General features: G+C 48.9%; 8 protein-coding genes across 8 annotated transcripts; 5 read left to right on the forward strand and 3 right to left on the reverse strand.

The window, feature by feature from the left end:
* Positions 1 to 20: 20 nt before the first annotated feature.
* BO85DRAFT_462736 (transcription factor domain-containing protein) lies at positions 21 to 2200 on the forward strand (the record flags this gene model as incomplete). The annotated part of the gene is made up of 7 exons (XM_025661867.1): positions 21 to 44; positions 185 to 282; positions 342 to 766; positions 823 to 1106; positions 1162 to 1647; positions 1702 to 1919; positions 1981 to 2200. The coding sequence occupies 7 exons, from the start codon at positions 21 to 23 to the stop codon at positions 2198 to 2200; spliced, it is 1755 nt and encodes a 584-aa protein (XP_025511619.1).
* Positions 2201 to 3226: 1026 nt separating this feature from the next.
* BO85DRAFT_428865 (monoamine oxidase) lies at positions 3227 to 4836 on the forward strand (the record flags this gene model as incomplete). Its single annotated transcript, XM_025658224.1, has 3 exons — positions 3227 to 3410; positions 3469 to 3551; positions 3607 to 4836. The coding sequence occupies 3 exons, from the start codon at positions 3227 to 3229 to the stop codon at positions 4834 to 4836; spliced, it is 1497 nt and encodes a 498-aa protein (XP_025511620.1).
* Positions 4837 to 4886: 50 nt separating this feature from the next.
* On the reverse strand, positions 4887 to 6696 carry BO85DRAFT_150818 (acid protease). The gene is made up of 3 exons (XM_025654141.1): positions 5739 to 6696; positions 5370 to 5685; positions 4887 to 5321 (listed from the first exon to the last, which is right to left on the reverse strand). The coding sequence occupies exons 1-3, from the start codon at positions 6392 to 6394 to the stop codon at positions 4938 to 4940; spliced, it is 1356 nt and encodes a 451-aa protein (XP_025511621.1). The 5' UTR covers positions 6395 to 6696; the 3' UTR covers positions 4887 to 4937.
* Positions 6697 to 6858: 162 nt separating this feature from the next.
* BO85DRAFT_452904 (uncharacterized protein) lies at positions 6859 to 7545 on the reverse strand. Its single transcript, XM_025660936.1, has one exon. It carries the CDS (start codon positions 7312 to 7314, stop codon positions 7000 to 7002), a length of 315 nt encoding a protein of 104 aa, XP_025511622.1. The 5' UTR covers positions 7315 to 7545; the 3' UTR covers positions 6859 to 6999.
* Positions 7546 to 7699: 154 nt separating this feature from the next.
* Positions 7700 to 9685, forward strand: BO85DRAFT_150832 (Zn(II)2Cys6 transcription factor). Its single transcript, XM_025654142.1, has 2 exons — positions 7700 to 7835; positions 7894 to 9685. Exons 1-2 carry the CDS (start codon positions 7796 to 7798, stop codon positions 9270 to 9272), a joined length of 1419 nt encoding a protein of 472 aa, XP_025511623.1. The 5' UTR covers positions 7700 to 7795; the 3' UTR covers positions 9273 to 9685.
* A 3009-nt stretch (positions 9686 to 12694) lies between these two features.
* Positions 12695 to 13272, reverse strand: BO85DRAFT_523369 (uncharacterized protein; the record flags this gene model as incomplete). Its single annotated transcript, XM_025665343.1, has 2 exons — positions 13060 to 13272; positions 12695 to 12996 (listed from the first exon to the last, which is right to left on the reverse strand). The coding sequence occupies exons 1-2, from the start codon at positions 13139 to 13141 to the stop codon at positions 12695 to 12697; spliced, it is 384 nt and encodes a 127-aa protein (XP_025511624.1). The 5' UTR covers positions 13142 to 13272.
* Positions 13273 to 14323: 1051 nt separating this feature from the next.
* Positions 14324 to 15134, forward strand: BO85DRAFT_442026 (uncharacterized protein; the record flags this gene model as incomplete). Its single annotated transcript, XM_025658822.1, has 2 exons — positions 14324 to 14370; positions 14408 to 15134. 2 exons carry the CDS (start codon positions 14324 to 14326, stop codon positions 15132 to 15134), a joined length of 774 nt encoding a protein of 257 aa, XP_025511625.1.
* Positions 15135 to 16589: 1455 nt separating this feature from the next.
* BO85DRAFT_480905 (uncharacterized protein) lies at positions 16590 to 18446 on the forward strand (the record flags this gene model as incomplete). The annotated part of the gene is made up of 4 exons (XM_025663034.1): positions 16590 to 17057; positions 17617 to 17834; positions 18184 to 18348; positions 18430 to 18446. The coding sequence occupies exons 1-4, from the start codon at positions 16618 to 16620 to the stop codon at positions 18444 to 18446; spliced, it is 840 nt and encodes a 279-aa protein (XP_025511626.1). The 5' UTR covers positions 16590 to 16617.
* Positions 18447 to 19747: the final 1301 nt, after the last annotated feature.

Raw genomic sequence — 19747 nt, forward strand, 5'->3', positions numbered from 1 at the left:
CGCGGATCCACTGCTTGAGGATGAGCTCCCGCAAGCCTATTTCGGTAGGCTAAGCCCAGTCATTTCTGCAGCCAGTCCTAGGTCGTCATTAAAGCTGACAATAGTCTAGTGCCGCCGCTGTCAGCAAAAGAAGGTATCGGCTCAGCCGCACGTTCCAGCAATGCACCATCTAACGGAAGACTAGATCCGTTGCAATAGAATCGACCCCAGATGCGACAAATGCGACGCCGTCGGGGCAGAATGCACTTATCTGCCGCGGAAACCACGCTCCGCCAAGAAAAGGTTATCCTCCTTTGCTATAAGCATGGAGAAAGCTACTAACGTAGCTTTCGGCATACTAGGCTAATAGATGACAAAGAGATCCTCTCCGAGATCCTTAGACGACTGGAGCGTCTAGAGGATCACTGTATGATTGACTCGGATCTAGATCAGCCCGCAGATGCATCTCGTTCAATGTCTATCGTTTCAGATAATGACACCTCGCAAAGCGCTCTGCCCCGCAGTGTTAGGTCTCCCCTACCGGCAGCACAGGGCGTAGCTCAGACTATCTTGAAAGGTCTAAAGGACGAGAATATGAGGTCACTCCTCAGTTCTAATGTGTTTTGTCACCTCAAGACAGTGGAGTCGCGCTTCTGGGGGAACGAAAAATGCATCCAGGCCATAGAGGTCGCCATGCGGGAGATCTCGGAGTTGGAGAATGTAGAGACCGAAAAGCCCAAGGCATCACCCGCCATCACCAAAGAAACCGCACACAAATGGATTGAATGTACAGTCATTCGTACAACACCTGGAGAGCCAACAGTGTGCTAATCTGAACTCAAGTATATTATGATACATATCAGTTCGAGGGTTTCCGAATTCCCTTTGAAAAGGAGTTCATTCTTTCACTCCCAGATCTGCTTCATAACCCACATGTTCATCTCGACCCGACAATACGAATTGTCTACTACAATGTTCTCTTCCAGGGCTTTTTGGTAGACCCGGATGCCTATCACAACAGAGGCGCCATCGTGGAATTTCTTTGTCGCTCCTGTATGGACTTAACAGAAAGCTGGCTGGCCCAGATTAAGGATACGCCTGCAGACTTGTTCGCTGCCTTCTTTATGGTACGTCCTACCTTGGATACGCGTCGGCTGAAATAGGAGCTAAAGGAGTGCTTAGATGTCCATGTCTCTTGAAGCTTGCAACAGTGAACTATCTTGGAGGATCGTTGCCGAGTCTGTAAAGATTTCCCGAGCTCTGGGGTACTTCTCTGTTGATGCCGACCAACCAACCCCCAGCCAGCAGATCGTTCGACCTGGCGGTCCCCCCAACCCTGAAAGCGAAATTGAGAAGAACAGAATGCGCTTTGAATTTTGGCACTTGCTACGAACGGACTGTGTCTTTCGTCTGTCCTTTGGTAAACCGGCGCTCATCACCGACGGGTCCTGGACGGTGAATTTCCCGGATCCTAGTATCACAGGAGTTGATCACGCATCCACTCGGTTTATACAAATTCACTTTTTCGCTTCCATGCGTCTCACATTGGTCTTGATTAAATATCTGGACCTGGTAGATGCGGAGCCCGACGTGGACACTCCGCAGTACGATAGGACAATCGATGGTCTTATTGCCGAGGTGCAAACCATCATGTCCGACTGGTCGCCGGTACGTTAATCTTCAATAGTCGGCTTCAGCAAACCGGAAACTGACAAGTTCCAGGAGGAACTCCTCACTACGACGACAAACCGCATGGATACCTGGTTTTGTGTGGACATTCTATTCAGCAGCTACAAGATGCTCATTGTTTTCTATCAAGCAAAGAAGTGTAACCAAGACAGTCAGTTTCTACCATATCACACGGTTGACATTGCACGGAAGAGTCTGCAAATGTCCCGGTCTATCATGTCATCCTCTACACACCCATATTGGGGTATCAGGTATGTTACAGCAGAGATTCTACACATAATGACGCTAATCGTTGGGGCTTTGTTTCTATAGTCTGATCCTTCTTCATCAATTCGTGCCACTATTCATAGTCTCCATGAATATGATTGGGTCTCCTGAGTGTGAGAATGCAGAGGCTGATCTCGATTTGGTGTCTTGGTTTAACAACTTCGTCGTAACAGCCGCGCAGGAGCGGAGCGAGCTTAAACCGCTGAGTATTATGATGAAGGCAATGACTATAGCCTCTCAAAACTCTGTGGCAGGCTCACATTGATGTTTACTCTTCATGGAGTTCTTCCGCCGAACGGAAGGCTGATGTTAATTTGAAGCTGTCCTAGAACCTGTTTCTTTTGTGAACAGAAATAGAATTATAATTTATAGAGGGCATATGAAAGAGAACCTTCCTCCGCAGTTTAGACATAGATTCAGCACGAGTGTTTTCATACTGCGTCTTAAGTTATAATACTAAACACGAATAGTACAGTAATGCTAGTTGCAGAAACTTAACTATAAGTGCCTTCTCACACGGGCAGGCAAGGACTCGGAATATATATCTTGGCTAAGCACAATAATGATCCTCCAACATACATACCAAATATCATGCCTAATCGGTAGAGTACTATAGAAAACCCAACTCAATATGAACTAACCTTACCTAACATCTTCATCAAACTTCCACCTACTTCTTTCAGAATCTCCGACCTGTAAGCATTTTCTCTCATTATTACCCGAAAACGGCAATTTCTCTCCAACTGACACAAAACACGATGGGTCGATAAGCCGATAAGATAAGCCACTCCCTCGGCAATATGGCGGTGTGGCATGTGCGGGGAACCTGCCATTATGCCGGCAGAATACTGTGCAATGGTCTCGTTACAATGGGTGGGAATAACATGAGCTCTGACTGGGTTGCGATGTTTGATATATTACTTACCAGACAAGAAAGCTCCTTCCAGTGAAGAGCAACTGATGGCTCCCAGCCACTCAATTCTCCGAGTATACTGTGGAGAAACCAATGCAGAAAATCCTGAAGGCGGTGTACAGCCCAACAAAAGTCAAGCCCCACCGAAAATCTCTCTTTTTTAACCCAATCGGGAAATATTTCTCTACCGGCCCTGAAAACCATATCCTGTGTGGCAGAACAGTCAAATCTCGACAGACTAAGAACCAGATATCGACGATACCCTTCGGAATGGATTCCGATGCTGTATTATAAAAGCCCACGATGGACCCGACGTAAATCTCTCAGCAAGTATCGATAAAGTACACTTTCCCCCTATTCTACGGCAGCATCTCCAACATGACCTCCCGAGACGGATACCAGTGGACACCCGAGAGCGGACTCACGCAGGGAGTTCCCTCTTTGGGTGTCATCTCACCACCTACTAACATCAAAGACACGGATAAAGATGGAGCGTGGGACGTCATTGTCATTGGTGGTGGATACTGTGGGTTGACTGCCACGCGGGACCTGACAGTCGCAGGTACTTACCCTATCCCATCCCATCCATCTACACAAGGTAAACACACTAACAAGGGCAGGCTTCAAAACCCTCCTCCTCGAAGCCCGAGACCGCATCGGCGGGCGCTCCTGGTCCTCCAACATCGACGGCTATCCCTACGAGGTACGTGCCCTCTCCCCTTTCCCACTCCAACCCACATAACTAACCCTGAATCCAGATGGGAGGAACCTGGGTCCACTGGCACCAATCACACGTATGGCGCGAAATAACACGCTACAAGATGCACAATGCGCTCTCACCCTCATTTAACTTCAGCCGCGGAGTCAACCACTTCCAACTGCGCACCAACCCCACCTCATCAACCTACATGACCCACGAAGCCGAGGACGAGCTCCTCCGCTCCGCATTGCACAAGTTCACCAATGTCGATGGCGCCAACGGACGGGCCGTCCTCCCCTTCCCGCATGACATGTTCTATGTTCCGGAGTTCAGGAAGTATGATGAGATGTCGTATGCGGAGCGGATTGAGCAGATCAAGGATGAGTTGAGCCTGAATGAGAGGAGTTCTCTGGAGGCGTTTATCTTGCTTTGCTCGGGTGGAAGGATGGAGAATAGCTCGTTTGGAGAGTTTCTGCATTGGTGGGCGATGAGTGGGTATACATATCAGGGGTGTATGGATTGCTTGATCAGTTATAAGTTTACGGAGGGGCAGAGTGCGTTTGCGCGGAGGTTTTGGGAGGAGGCGATGAGCACGGGGAGGTTGGGGTATGTGTTTGAATGTCCGGTTAGGAGTGTGGTTGATGAGGAGGGGGGGAAGGGGGTGAGAGTGACGGCGAGGGATGGACGGGAGTTCGTTGCCAAGCGGGTGGTGTGCACTATTCCGCTTAATGTTCTCTCTACGATTCAGTTCTCGCCTGCGTTGGCTACTGAGAAGGTCTCTGCTATGCAGGCGGGGCATGTGAATATGTGTACGAAGGTGCATGCAGAGGTGGATAATAAGGATATGCGGTCGTGGACGGGCATCGCGTACCCGTTTAACAAGCTGTGTTATGCTATTGGTGATGGGACCACCCCTGCGGGAAATACCCATCTGGTGTGTTTCGGGACTGATGCGAATCATATCCAGCCTGACGAGGACGTGCGGGAGACGTTGAAGGCGGTTGGGGAGTTAGCGCCTGGGGAGTTTGGGGTGAAGCGGTTGGTGTTTCATAATTGGGTGAAAGATGAGTTTGCGAAGGGCGCGTGGTTCTTCTCGAGGCCGGGGATGGTGAGTGGGTGTTTGGACGGGTTGAGGGAGAGACAAGGGGGAGTGGTGTTTGCGAATTCGGATTGGGCGTTGGGGTGGAGGAGTTTCATTGATGGGGCGATTGAGGAGGGGACGAGGGCTGCGAGGGTGGTGTTGGAGGAGTTGGGGACGAAGAGGGATGAGGTCAAGGCTCGGTTGTGAGGGATTAGGGTATTGGAAGGGTATTTATTGTGAACATGAATCTCATACTACATTCAACATAACTATACACGTGAGTAACTGGGGATATAGGCAGGCTATGTCTAATAGGTGTCGTTGGAGGTGTAGTTCTCGCGAGCAGCGAATCTCAGCTCAGTGGCGCCAATGTCGAACACGGTGACCACGTTCTTCTGGAAAGTGTCGCCCAGAATGTAGAGATCTTCGGAGGTGTCGCTGCCACCGTCAACGATACCGGTGATGCAGACAGTGTTGCCCTCGTCATCGGTGCCAGCATCGAGAATCATGTCGAGGGGGTTGATGTAGAAGGTCTTGCCGTTGATGGTGATGCCGTGAGTGGGAGGGGTGGCGTCGCAGTCAACGATGTAGGCGCCCTCGTCGTCGGAGTATGTTGCCGCAGGGGAGAAAGCGGCGTTGATTTCCTGAGAGATGGAAGTGGGCAAGTAGTTCAAGGTGGTGCCAGAATCAACCTGCATTTGTTAGAGTCCGATAGATAGGGGAAGGTGTGAGTAACATACGATGTACTGGATGTCGTCGCCACCAGCGCCGGTCAAGCTCTTGCCGTTCAGAGTGACCGCGTCAATGTTGATGGTGTAGAAGTCGTAGGCCTTGGAGTAGCCTTCAATATTGGTGACCAGGATGGAGGTGTTGGTGAAGTCTTCGACAAAGTCCACTGGAGGCAAACCGCCCAGAGCAAGATAGCCAGCAGCACCGGAGACATCGCGCTCAATGGCCAGACTGAAATAAGGGTCAATCAGTCCCTCCTCCCACATGGTGGTGATGATGTTGCTGTAGACGACTTGCTCGTCGGTCTTAGTGGAGTAGGCGCTCGTACTAGCAGACGTCAGATGCCTCCTTGTGCATATGTGACAAGGGTGAATACATACAGGGCAGGGTACGCAAGACCAGTCAGGCCAGAGGTGGTTCCGTCGCCTTCCCAGGCGGCCTCAGTGACCACGGCGATGGTTTGGTCCACAGTGATATCGGCAAGGGTGACGGTCTCGTTACCCATCACTCCGTAGAGGTACTCACCATCGCCATACTCGATAGCGAATTCTTCTCCCTCAATTTCCACGAAGGAGCTCTCGACAGTCCAGGTAGAGCCAAAGTCGCAGCTCGACTCGGAGGTCTCGCGGCCGGTGTCGAGGTCAATACATGTGAAGCCCGTCTTGACCACCCAGGTATCACTGGAACCGGTGTCGACGATAACGTCAAACGAATCACTACCAATAGTGATTGAGGTAGCGAACTCCTCGCCTTCGAAGAGGGAGATCAAGGTGGAGCTGCCACTGCTGGTGGAGCGCGTGACGTACGCAGCGCTACGAGGGTTCACGTTCCCCTTGGACTTGGTCTTGCTCAGCTCGAGGTACTTGGAGGCGGCCTTGTGTTGACTGGGAGCGGTGAACGGAGTGGGCTTGTAAATGGTGTGGCTGCCGCTTCTGCGGACGATGTTTCTTGCCTTGAGCGGGGAGGGGGTGGGTGCAGCCAGAGCAGCCCCGGCAAGGAGCGAGGCAGTGGCCAAGGTACCGATGGGGATATACATGGCGGCAGTTGAATGAGAAGTGATCTAAGTGATTGCTTGACTGACAGGAGAGAAAGCCCATGCAGAAGAGGGGTGCGTTCGGGACATTATATAGGGTTGGGAAATTACATCCGGTAGTCGGACTAGACCACCAATCTAGCTACAATTAAACCTGCAGAAATGAGAGACATACGCTGGATTGCAGAATGTCGCTGTTGTCGACCAGCAAAGCTCGCAGCTTCCGGAGTGGCGGCTAGCAATGACGCGATGCGAGTGGTTGACAAGACAAGGCGGGCCTGTATAGTGCTGCCTGATAGCGACGAGACCTGGCTTCCCACTCGATCGCTAGGAACAATAGCGCCGTGTGGGCCCGGCACCGATATTGCTGATAGGGAGCGTTGCGTCAGCACTGGCCCTGGATTGGTGCGAAGCCAGGCCCACAGCAGATAAGACGCAAGGTGTGCGTCGGAGTCCGCAGGGGAGGGGTCAAAGGTTGAGGATTGAACAGAAGATAGATTGGAATATACCGCAGTAGTTAGTTATTGCTTCATGCAGTCGGTGTGATCGTGTTGCGCTTTTCCCCTCCTGTAATAGAGTTACCGAGTCTTGAACAATTGTATCGGGCATCATCTCGGGGATAACCCTGAGGGCATTAGCGCCCGGAGAAATGTTGACCAGTGCAGCATACGGCCACTGTCATCCGACAAAGCCATTGTGTCGAATCTGAGGCACACATAACTCCCTTCATTTTGATTTCCATTTAAACACGACCAATGACGGTCATCAGGAGGATGGGAATAGAGTCCTCCCTCGTCGAGACATGTATCAGCTGCTTGGCCCCGAGACGGTTCTCTGTTTGACATTAACATGCTTGCCGTGGTCCCGAAACCCACAATGAACACCTGACAGGCCCATGACCGGGTACAAGGGAGGCCAAGCATCGGAGACAACCGAGAGTGGGAGATGGCTTCATGCTTGATGCTGTCAAGCTCAGATCGGCGGATTATCGGAATAGCTGTCAGATCACGTGGTGGGGCGTGTCCAACAAGAACAGCCCGGTGTTGTTAATATGCGACTTTTTTAAAGACTATCACCAAGCTAGCTCACACTGCAGAGTTATTAATCAACTGTGCGATAAGGGAACTCCTTCTTAGTCCCTGCAGTGTATAGCATGGACGGAGATGCCGTGAAGAAAGAAGGGCTGATACCGCATTGGGAGGCAAACACGTGCGGGGAACCTCGGAAGGGAAAGACCCGCTCCGCTCCGGGCGGCCATCGGACATCCGCGGAGTTCATTTCAGCGTCCTTGAAGTTCCCACAACCCTCCTCATATCAGCCCACTATCGGATAGCGCCATCAGCAGCTAATATCCGCGCATACTTGCATGGCGTTCGTGCCTTGGTAATCGACAAGCGGGTCCCCATGGTCGCGACGGACTCCGGTAGTAACTCCCAGTCGCGAGGTATGCCCAGTTTTGTCGCATGCGAGCCGATCATGACTAAACCGTTTTAACTTCATAGGATGCTTTCAATGCTCGAAGCGCCGGATTGTCTGCGACAGAGGGGAACCTACCTGCTTCAAATGCCAGAAGAAAGGGATTGAATGCTCAGGATCGGGTCGCTTTCGCTTCAGCCCCGGCCTGGCGACTCGGGGAAGACTAAAAGGCTGCACCATCCCGATACCTGATGTCGACCCCAAATCGGTATACCAAGAAGCCTCAAATACCCCTCGTCCTATTCGGTGGAAGGACGATCGGATAAGAGTCAACAAAAAGCAGAAGCCTCGAAATAGCGGGAAGGAGCCGAACCGGAATGGATTGGCCGTAGAGGGGGGTTCGGTCGTTAGAGGCACAGACCATGCACAGTCAATGTCTGCTGGAAGTCGGGACATTTTCTCTGGCTCAGCACAAGTGGTGGTCAGACATGCACTATGTAATGACCACCGGCCCTCAGTAATGGAGATGGCTGTCGGCCAGTGGATCGCACCAGTCGATCACAGAACCCGCGAATCATTCGACTACTTCGCTAGATATGTCGCTCCTGTCATGGTTGTCCTCGATATATCGAATGGCTACCGGGACATCATCCTCCCCATGGCTTTCGAAGATAGCCTTCTACAGCAGGCTGTTGCTGTTGTTGCCGCGCAACATCTTGGCTCCCGACACCCCTCGTGTCGAGCCGCAACCGAGTCCAGCCGGTCCGCAATAATCTCTCGATTACGACGTGATTCTCTGCTTGGATCACCCGACCTAGTATTCAATTCATCGACTTGGGCAACTCTGATTGTCCTACTTGTCGGGGAAACCGTTACCGGCAGCTCCGAGTATAGCCACTTGTTACGGACTCTCCTTACTTTGGCCCAAAACATGAAATCTGTCGGAAATACCGAGCTGAGAGATTTTCTCACAAAGCAGACGGACATGTTTGCGTTCCTCGGACAGCCACTTCTGAATGAAGACCTAGGCGCCGAGAGACTTAGAAACCCTGTCGACCCAAGTGTCTGGATGGCTTCGAGGGTGAATGCTGATTCGCACCATTACAGAACATTGTCGCTGGTGAAACAAGTCTTCTCAAAAGGCGCACAAATATACCTTCAACGTGCGACCACGAATCAAAGTTCCTGGCATGTGTTGGAAGAGCTGCGCCAGCTTCTTTGTCAGATGAGCCCCACGGAGCCGGGTGCTCATGGATTCGTATGGTCATGTTTCATTGCAGCAGCGGACAGCGTTGACCCCGAGCACAGAGCCTTTTTCAGCGAGTATCTGAAAGGGGTGTATTCACGAACAATGTTCGACAATATTCCTAAAGCTCTTGACGCCTTGCCTGCCATTTGGGATCTGCAGGGTTCCGCAAAGTGGACCGAAAACCTGCCCCGTCTGTCACCTATTTTGATCATGTGAGCAATACATCCCATAGGGGGATCCAATCGCCACTGCCAGAATAATTACTGGTCACCTCCAATCTCAATCTCGTAGCCGCTGTTACAGCTTCGGTCGGCAGGGGTGATGTTGACATGTCTCCGAGTTGGCTACAGCGTCTGCTGAAGTGAACTTTATCGTGATTTTCATTACTTCGACATCGACTAATAAGCGCCAGTCTGGCGACTTCTCCAAGTACGAGGTGTTATAAATGGGTGTTATGAATGGGACATACTGTTATTCACAAAGGTGATCCGAGCTATATGAGCACCACTGGCTGCCGCCAAGAGCTCATCACGAACGCAATCACCGGTCCTAAGCCACTAGCCAGCCTGGCTAGGTATCACAAAGGAACTGTCTGTCGGGTGAAACCTTAGCTAGCAATATTTCCGAGATGCATGCGTTCCCTCGGCTCACAGGATGCAGGGTATATAGCCTCTATAGGGCACCAATTAAAATCGACTACTTGACAATTCGAGTGGACTTCGCAAGAAATTCGCAATGGTGCCCTTTCTTGTCACTGTTTCTGCAAGTGATCGCGCAATGAAAGTGTCGCACATTCCGGATACAACACAGCCAGATAGTGAAGTTGCTCACCCCGGCAGAGAAGCTGTGTAGAACGTTGGGAATAAGTCTTCGCCACTTGTGAGAATCTATTTTTCCCACACTTGAGAGCCGACTAATACACATTGTAATTCTCAAGCCTGAAACTTTTGTAGTGTCGGGCCATTGAAGGACAGAAGAACTTATGAGGCCGCCAACTGTTACACCGAAAAAGGTCAATTACTTGCATGTGGTACATACGTAATGTGCGCTATACTCTATGAATGTCGATGGACACCGATCGCAGATATACACACGAAAGCTCAGCTGGAACGCAAATCACAGACGAGAAGTTGTGCAAGGGTGCAGACAATCAGTGTTCACCATGTTGAGTCACCATACATTGACAACCTCAGGCGTGTCTTCATTTCCATTGTAGAATAGAGGAATTCACGCCAATGCTGTCAATTTGCGCTGAGCGTCCCGATTGATGTCTTTGGAATGCTACCTACTTCTAAATCGCAGAGTAGCGAAGCAACTAGCGCATGTATGTGGTAATAAGCGGCTGACATGGATAGCAACATTTCCCTCTCTGGGTATTAGACTGGCTTTGAATTTAAGCTCGGAAGTCTCCGTGATTAGGACAGAGTGAGGTCCCGGAGACTCAGGTCTGGAACTAGGAGATATTCACAAAAGATAGGAAAGCCCCGATCGAGCTCCTTTTACTACGAATAATATAAATACCAGCCAATATCCGCTCGATAGAAATTACTCTACCAGCAAGCTCACCAAGAACATGGTACATAAAGGGAGGGCAGGACGCCAGGCCCTAACTTCTATCTAGAACCCATGAACACCAGTGCATGATGGAATTATATAAGTTGATACAGCTCCTATGATGCATGGCCTTGCCGATGCCTGTACGAGTATCTCGACACCACCGCCTAATGGGTGGACTGGCTAGTCCCAGCTGGGCCCATCGCTAGTTTGCTCTATAACATTATTTGCGGCTTTCCACTCCACGGATGGAAATCACTACTGCCCTTCTATGAGAAGGACCGACATGTATATCTGTTGTGGTTTGTCTCATCTGGTACCATTTTCATGCATTGCTTCAAGTATGAGTCCTTGCCCTTCTGTGTCGAGTGCGACCAAGTGTCAGAGTCTAAAGAGAGTGAGACAGAAGAGAATGTGTGCAATGATTTACATTTCCATTTGGAAGCCCTCTACTCTCCTCCCGATGTTATCAATCTTTGAATATAGAGTACAGCCCATCATATCCCCTGTATGCGCCAAACCTGTGGGTCCCTTCATGTCCAGCAATGGTGTCGCCTTTCCAAGAGTAACCGGCATCACAACAGACCTCAACCTGGTCCTGGAAGGAGAGAATTTAGCTGGTTATCTTCTTTTTGCAATCACAGTGGTGTCTGGTGCTTGGTCACCACTTCAAAGATGTGCGACCTATTCTATGATTGCACAGTCTGTCGGTCTAGATCAGTCTTCGGCTGTTAAGAAGGGTCAGGGATGCAAGCTATCTCTATCATTTTCTAAAGCTTATCGGGGGTGGTGAAAAGACGGCTAATAGGAAAGATGACTTCGCGCAACATCACTTGCCAGAAGAATCATTCTGTATAATCCATATATTGTCTCTTAATAGATAACGGGTGACAAACAGCAACAGGGTGCATCAAAACTCTTCCTACGTCGATCATTCTTATATCTTGTGCTTGGATTTACCCGATATCTTTCTGAAATAACCAACGATTATCCTGTGTACAAGGCTGTTCAAGAGAATTCTACTCATAAAAATATTGACTTTCCGCAGGAGGTTAAGGTGCTCGGAGGCAAATTGTGGAAAATCATTCAATGTTCTGATCTCAAATGATATATATCTACTGTCTATAACATGACACCTGGCTCGCGCGTCCTGTGTACAGATTGCCATAAAATGTACACTCGCAAGGACAACATGATAGATCATTACTGACTAGAATAAGATCATGAGGGAAGACAATGGGATGTATGGCGGGGTGCCCGCTCCTCCGTTGAAGATTCTTCCCGAGTGTGGTACACAACCTATGATTAGAAGTTTGTCGACATTGACCACGCCAGATGATGCTCATCTACCATGGCATATTCTGGGTTCCTAAGTTGCGAGATGATATATATCAGGGCATAGGATATGAGGGTCTATCGTTCGAATTCGATGCAGTGGTATGGAGGTGGGACCAATATTATATATCGGTTCATAAGCTATTACAGGCAGCATCGAGGTTTCTGGCACTACCTTTGCCTGAGGCTCTAACTTATGATGGGTTTTGACAACTCTAGCATTTCACTCTACAACATACAGCATCTGTTGAACATGGTACTAAGGACATCTATGCAGTTCGAAACGGTTTAACCATCAATTCACTCATGATTGGAGAACTTTCAAACAGAAAACACAGAATAGGTCCAGATACACAAACCATAATAATAGATACGTCATCATACACCTTGCCACTACAAAATCAGGTATTTTCTAGACATTCACATTAAACTTATGATTTAGTAAACGCATAGCTCCCCCCAAGTTCTGGCACAAAGCTATCACAGACAATGCCTGAACCTTGATGAGTTACGTCGACACATCCGCGTCAGTTCGCAACTCACATTATATACAATTAGTGATCGCCTATCAATGAGGACCAAGATACATTTTGGTTGTATCATAATGTCAAAATGGTGTAATGCTGTACGCCATGAATAGCAGAAATCTTGAGACAACGAGCTACATGGTATATTGTAAACTCCATACTGCCCCCTGCTATTGATCGTGTTCTCTAACCGACAACCAACAAGGTATTGTTCCCAGCTATCTAATAGTAGCCGCCTTGCCCGTAGGAATTGCCATATCCACCATATCCACCATATCCATGGGGCGCCCAAAAGTCAGCGTTGTCTTTGCTCGCTGTCTCGTCCTCTGATCTCTCCGTTTTGCCATCTTTCTTCCAGCCGCGGGGAGGGGAAATCCCCTCATCGTCACCAGCATATCCACCATGTGGCCCCCAAAGGTCAGCGTTATCTTTGCCCGCTGTCTCCTCCTCTGATCTCTGTACAAGGTGGCTGCCGTCTTGGGATTGGTCTACGGCCACAGTGCCGGCGGCTAGGTCATTGTTATCTAATCCAGTTAGTCATCGCGTATTTGTGAAAAGGTAGGATATATTATTACAGGTTAACATACTCGGTGGGACCGTGCGGGGCAGCGCTGAAGCTGTGGCAGCTAGGAGGGCCGTGGCCAAGAGTCCGAGGTTTTTGGGATACATCTTTCTGGTTAGATTGACACAATAGAGGTCAAAGTAGTAAGATGAATGGATTTAATTGGAAGACCAAAGGAGTCTGGGTAAGATATGATAGATCTGAGCTCGGAGAGACAAGAGCGAGAGAAGAAAATGACTTCTTGAAGCTGTAGAGAAGTCTGCTCTTTTGGAAGACAGTACTGCCTCTTTATACTTTTTTGCAGCAATGTTGACTGGCCTATGTGCCCAACATGGAAGGGCTTCTCTTGGACGCACAGTTCTAATGCGGAGGGAGTATCTTACGCCGCCATGCATAAATAGTTACATTGGGCTATTGAGAGACCGAAAATTTCCGTAGATCTCCAATCAAGGAGACTTGACGTGTCAATCATCCTTTGAAAATCCGCGATACTATCGAAGTGAGGGTGTAAGGATGACTCCCGAGTCCAGTGGCAATGCTTGCTTAGCATCGAGATGTGGATCAACGGAATATGTACCTACCTTACTATCGATTCCAGATCTCAGCGGAGAAGGTCTCCGAGACATCACACTACGTAGCAATTTGTCGGATAAACTGCAAGAGAAACGGGTAAAGTTTATGATGATCTAAAGTTAAAAAATAGACTAACCGAGCATTTTGCCGATTTTAGTGACAATATCGACCCACTCTGGCTGATCATGTTCGAGATGCGGGAAGCCCCATGCATGGCCTGCCTATCATTGACAATAGTGGTTGATCTGGAGTATTTCTCGCCGAGCTGTCACTTGCCATACATAGGGATGGGAAAAAGCAACACACCAACCTTAAAGATGATTTCCTTCCTAGTGGGCCTCGGAGATCTGTGAAATGGTTGGACAGGCGGAGTACGGAGTCACGCCGATCTTCAATCTCTCCCCGTCCGCTTCAAATCCCTTTCTCAGTTGCCTTTTTTTCGTTTCTTTTTCTTGCTCTTGTAATATTACCTCCCGATTTGATGGCGTAATGCAATTGATTTTCTCTTTGACGCGGAAAAGTGGCAAATTAGATATATATTCTTGTCGATCCCAAATGAATAGAAAAGAGAGAAATCATTGCCTTTACCCCTTCAGTCGCACCTTGCCTGATCCGTGAAACGGGAGCAAACATCATATTCCTTAGCAGCAAATGGTCATTTACGGAAAGAAGAAGGTCGCATTCTACACACGGACATTCTTATTTCTGATCCCAAGATGTCTTACACTTTACTAAAAGAAGAGGAGGCGGGCATCACCGCCTCGTAAGATATCCCTGCCTACGTACACAAGGGAAACCAGCAGAACTAGAGCACTCTCAAAAATTGTCGCTCTCACACTCTTAGTCGTGGCAGCCTCCTTTCTCGGTAGTCGTTTTGCCCTGCTGGGATACCGCATGCCCACATTTGCCATTCCTTCATTATCATCATCATCCTCTTCTTCTTCTTCTCCTTCTCCGACTCACCCCTTCTTTCCAAAATCAACACCACACAAAATCACCGAACTACAATGCGGCACCTCCCCGGCTGAGGACCGGTCTCTCGGCTGCGTACTAGACCTCCTAGCCATGAGCTGGATACGTCCCGCCTACTACGACAAGGAGTTGACTGAGGAGTTCCTCGCCGTGAGGAACTGGACCTGGACCACAGACCCATGGGGCAAGCACCATCTCCATAAGTCCGAGGTGCTTGACGGTGATTGGGAGTACGTCTACGTCGACCATTGGTGCCATGTGACACATTGTGCCTTCTTGTGGCGGCGTATGGCGCGGGCAGTTCACGCCGGAAACCTGGGTATGTTGCATAATTATACGGCGGCCTATGACCACATCGAACATTGTGGTGATCGGCTGGTGGCTAATACGGGCGAGGAGGTGGTTGGTGTACCGGCCATCCTCATGTATCCATCTTGTGGACCGGGGAGTCTGGGTCAGGAGCCCCCGGCGTATTGGATCTATGAGGGAGAGGTGCAGTATGATACAAAGAAGCAGGAAGGGCTTTTTGCGGATCAGATGAAAATGGAGGAGTAGGAGAATATTCTATGACCCTGGTTGATGAAAGCAAATATAGACATCGTGTACGAAATAATTGCCGCTTAGATTCGGAATGATGGACATTATATATATTACCCATCTCGCCCGTGAGCCCCAAAGTAACAAGAGAATTGTACCATAATAAGAACCTTTCGCTTGATTACAGTACAATTTTTCAGTATTCCGTTACATCGGTGTTTCGCAACACAGTCAATTCTGAAAAAACTGGAAAGATTGAATGGACCTGCTATGCAAGCATCAGAATGCTTTAGCTTGACCAAATACAGCAGTTACCATGTATTAAGGTCGTCATGTCGTGGCTATATATATACCCTACCTGACAATTAAAGAAAAGGACGGCTACCCTCTATGTCTATTCCCCTTGCTTTGGTGGATGGTGAGGGATGCTGCTATCTGTAATCACATAGACATCGCTCTTGATCTGCTCCCTTAAATTTCATGGGCCTAAGGAGAAACCCATGACCTACTGCTATAACGGAGCTTATGCCCCTAAAACCCATATTAACGCTGACTGCGTTCATCCCCTCAAGGCGAAGAGGCGACCCCGCACTAAACCTGTTTGGTCCTTGAGCTCTTACTGGGAAGGATGATTGGTTATAGACGATTGACCGCCGACAGGTGGGGCGGCGGATGAATTTCGAACTGAACTCAGCGTCGATTCCTGCCGCAGTTGCACCGTGACTTTCTTCTCCAAACAACGTGTCAACCCGCGCATGGCAGGTTCTCCTTACTTCCAACGAGACATTCGTTCCTACTTGCCTCACTGATTTCAAGAATGAAAAATGCCGCCTCGGGCAAGTTTAGGCATGGTGAGATGGACGGTCGGACGCAGCCCAATCTTGTTGGAGCTTCTCGTCAACGCTATCTACCTTTTCGGGTCTCCTTGAAGAATAGTAGTCTCTTTACAGGGCACAAGGCATGCCCGCTCTGCTACGTAGATGCAGCCTTTTGGGTACCCGATATGGTGATGATCGCAGCCAAATATCCGATAGGGTGAACGTATTCTCTGGGCCCACCTCCAATGTCCGTGCTTGCACAGTAAGGACTCCGAAACTTAGCCTTGAGTAGAACAGGTAAGTATTTTCATTCGACAGACCAAGAGACCTTAACGTTCGGAGTAATGCATACCATTTGGCAACTGCCAGAGGAAGGTCTGAGCGCAGTACGTGACTGGCCTACATGAAGGTCTCGACACGGTCACATGACCGAATTTGTATGCATGTCCCTCGGGGAGCAGTCACTGAAATCAAAACAGCGTGGGTGCACCCACCGGCCGCATGGATTGTCGCCCACAAATAGCCTCAAAGCCATCTCACTCATGTAGTGGTATAAATCTTACCCTTCATCACGAATTGCATCCCAATGTGTTCTTTCTCTCACCCCCCAGCGTGAGACATGTCCATTGGAATTCTGGGACGTCTCTCAATATTTCTCTCTGGAAGCTTTCATATCTTTCACGATGTCAACCAACGCAAGCACTTCTCATACTATGTCTCGACATACGGCAGGATTAACGAACGATCATGAAAAGCGCAACCCGCAGGGTGGTATCTACACCCCAGAGTTCGCCTCCTTCAACCCCAGTCAACCATGTGACTCGTTTATTTCCGCCGCTGTTCTCCCGCATCATCAGGTTCAAACACACATCAGCCCCACCTATCCAGTCATCCCCCGCATTCCTGAACTCCCTGCTCAATATCCATGGTATGGTGGAAGCGGGTACAATGCGCCTACCGATTTGGAGCATTGGGACTTTGTTACCAGGCTTCAGCCAGGTATCGTACCTCAGAACGATTGTCACCAACCTGGCACACTACAAGAGAATGTTCCTTGGAATAGCTTCGTCATCCCAACAGCAATGTCTTCATCAACCGGGAAAGCGGACGGCCAAGTTGAAGGGTATGCCGACCCTCCTGTCATCCAAAGCAACCCCTGTGGACCTTTCGGCCGACAATCAAGCAGGGATACCTATCTCCGGTGCGGCTGGACGGATTGCACAGCCAGGTCAACCTTCAATAGATGGGAGGACTTGAGCAGGCATATCAAGACAATTCATGTATTTCCTGCTTCTTATGTTTGTCGATTCTGTGATCGAACCTTCAATCGCAAGGACAACTTGGTAGAACATCAGTTACGCACTCATCGATCCCAATAACACCTGCCCTGCATACTTTCCTTTTCCCGGCATTTCTTTCTTTTCTCCCCTTTCTTTCCTTCCTTTTCCCTTACTTCTTGCCGTGTCTCTGTCTTTCATGCCCATTGTCTTTCACTTCGTTGATTCTCACCCTGCTTTTGCCCTGAAGCTTTGCTGTTATTCTAGTTTCTAGCGTCATATATTTTGGGCTACTTATTCTTCAGACCTGTTGATGCCGTCTGTAAAGCGAGATGGGCCTTGTGCATGGCGTAGCTTTCATATAATAACCGGTGTTTCAAAGTCACTTGCAACTATGTTACTCAGGCTAAGTTATCTCCTGGTTAATGCAATGATTCCAAGCCCGCTTTCACAGTTGATTTGGAAAATGCAAGTTCCGGCATCGTACCCACGTCGTATCAGCATGCCGCCGACCGATGGGTATATGAGGGACACAGAGTGCCCTGCACACTCCCAAGCGGTCAAGTGTACACACAATGAGCCACAGCTGAGGCATGCACTCTACAAAGCGTTGGACTTCCCCAGTAAGACATAAGACCTGCTCGAACCCACCCGGGGCCGGCTAAAATCGTTCCGAGAAAGACAGATCGAAACGCATGCGTAGCGGTGCAGGCCAGGTAGCCTTGCGTTAGTCCCTGGCTATTGCCCTGTGCCATAGACGCGTACTACTGCGATAGGCCGTTATAGCCGTAATGGGTTGTTTTGCTTCTTCTGCTTTCTTTCCGTGTCAGAATGTCATTGGTTTAGACGCGCTCACATAACTGTCTGACCAACAATGTTCCTTGACCCGCCTGGTACTTGGACCTTCTCCCATCGCAAGGGAAATAGCAAGCCGTTCGTCCCTCATGAAGAACGTCCTGAAGGACCGTCTAGGCTATCGGAGATATCGTGAATTCGAAAGAGTCTATCATGCACTACGTTCGTGGGTCTGTCTGTTCATGGAACCAAAACCCCCGGACCCACCTGCACAGAAACTCAACCGGTCCGAGCTCGGACCGGCCCACTTAGCCGAGATCGGTTCGAAGCTTATCTTCCGAGGTATGATAAATCTCCGGTAGGGATGGGAATGTGTTCGTTCTATGTCACCTAATATTACTTTAATACGCTATATATGTTTAGATCTATCCGATCATTAGAGTACTATCGATAGTAGGTATCTTAATGGTGTACAGCGTATCTAAGCCGTTCTGTATTCTGATTAGATCTGTTGATCTACCTCGGTTATTCATATAAACTCAAAAGATGAGGAGGGGGAAGCGAAGACATGTTGACAAAATATGAGTCTAGCGGTACGGCGGAAATGGGAAAATGTGGGGGAAAGCGAAAAGACGCTACGATATAGACAAACTTACAACTTGCATAGCAATTGTAATTTTGAATTTGGCTTCATTTATTCACCGTTCATGAACATATTGCCTCTGCTTACAAATCATTTCCCTAAGCTCGAATGTGCCTAGAGTAATCATGGCGTTGATCTCTATAACCTTCGTCATCGTCCGACCCCATGTATGGTCCCAGATATCATCAATCCATAAGGTGTTGAAATGAATTTCCCGAGTCGAGCATCACTGACAAAGTAAATCATGACTGTGTTGTTGCTCATGTAGAAAGATGGAGGGATCGCTTCATGGAACCTTCCATCGACATGACAAGAGCCAATCGGTTGGTCTAGCGAACCACCCCCAGGTGTGTTTTGTGTTCACAAAGCCCTTTCATCTGGATAGGGATTATGACCATCCTCCATTACAGCACTGGGCAGTCCTTGAAAATGGTTGCTTCATGGCTACTGCATAACAATGCTGTGATTGTTTCCCATCAAAGGACTTCTACAGACATCCTGCCACTAGTATAAGAAAAGCGCAATATACCTCTCAGGCGGTGGTTGCAAGAGACCTCCGAGCATTAAATTAGTCATTCCAATTATCACTGAATTGGTAATATTTTCAGAGGGTAATCATTCGAACCCACATGTGTCTCCCTCAGACCTCTCAGAAAGTCACAATCCGACCTCTTCCTCTTCCCGTATTCTAGCCGTGGCGGGCTTTTCGAAACTTTGTAACGTCAAGAAAAAGTTCGCTTTATCCGTGCCCTATATAAAGCGACTTGGACAGTTCGACCTCATAAGGCGAAGCAAGACATCCAAGGAATAGAATAGGCTAACGGTAACACCGATTATATATATAGTACACCCCCGACCCCACTTGGGCTGTGCAATGTTGGATCAGGTCAGCTGCGTCTTTGTCCGAGTCGCTTTCTGCTTAGATGTTGGCAGTGATTGTTACATCATCACGCCTTCATTCCCCAAGACTTGCGTTCTCTCCTTCTATCACAACATGATTTGGCTCTCTTTGGTTCTTAGGTCGCTCCACAGCGCCAACAGTATGTCGTCTTTGCTCTTCTATTTAGAGCTCATGTCTACCTATGGGCATTGGTTGAT

This window comes from Aspergillus piperis (genome assembly GCF_003184755.1).
Source record: "Aspergillus piperis CBS 112811 unplaced genomic scaffold BO85scaffold_22, whole genome shotgun sequence".
Taxonomy (NCBI): Eukaryota; Fungi; Ascomycota; class Eurotiomycetes; order Eurotiales; family Aspergillaceae; genus Aspergillus; species Aspergillus piperis.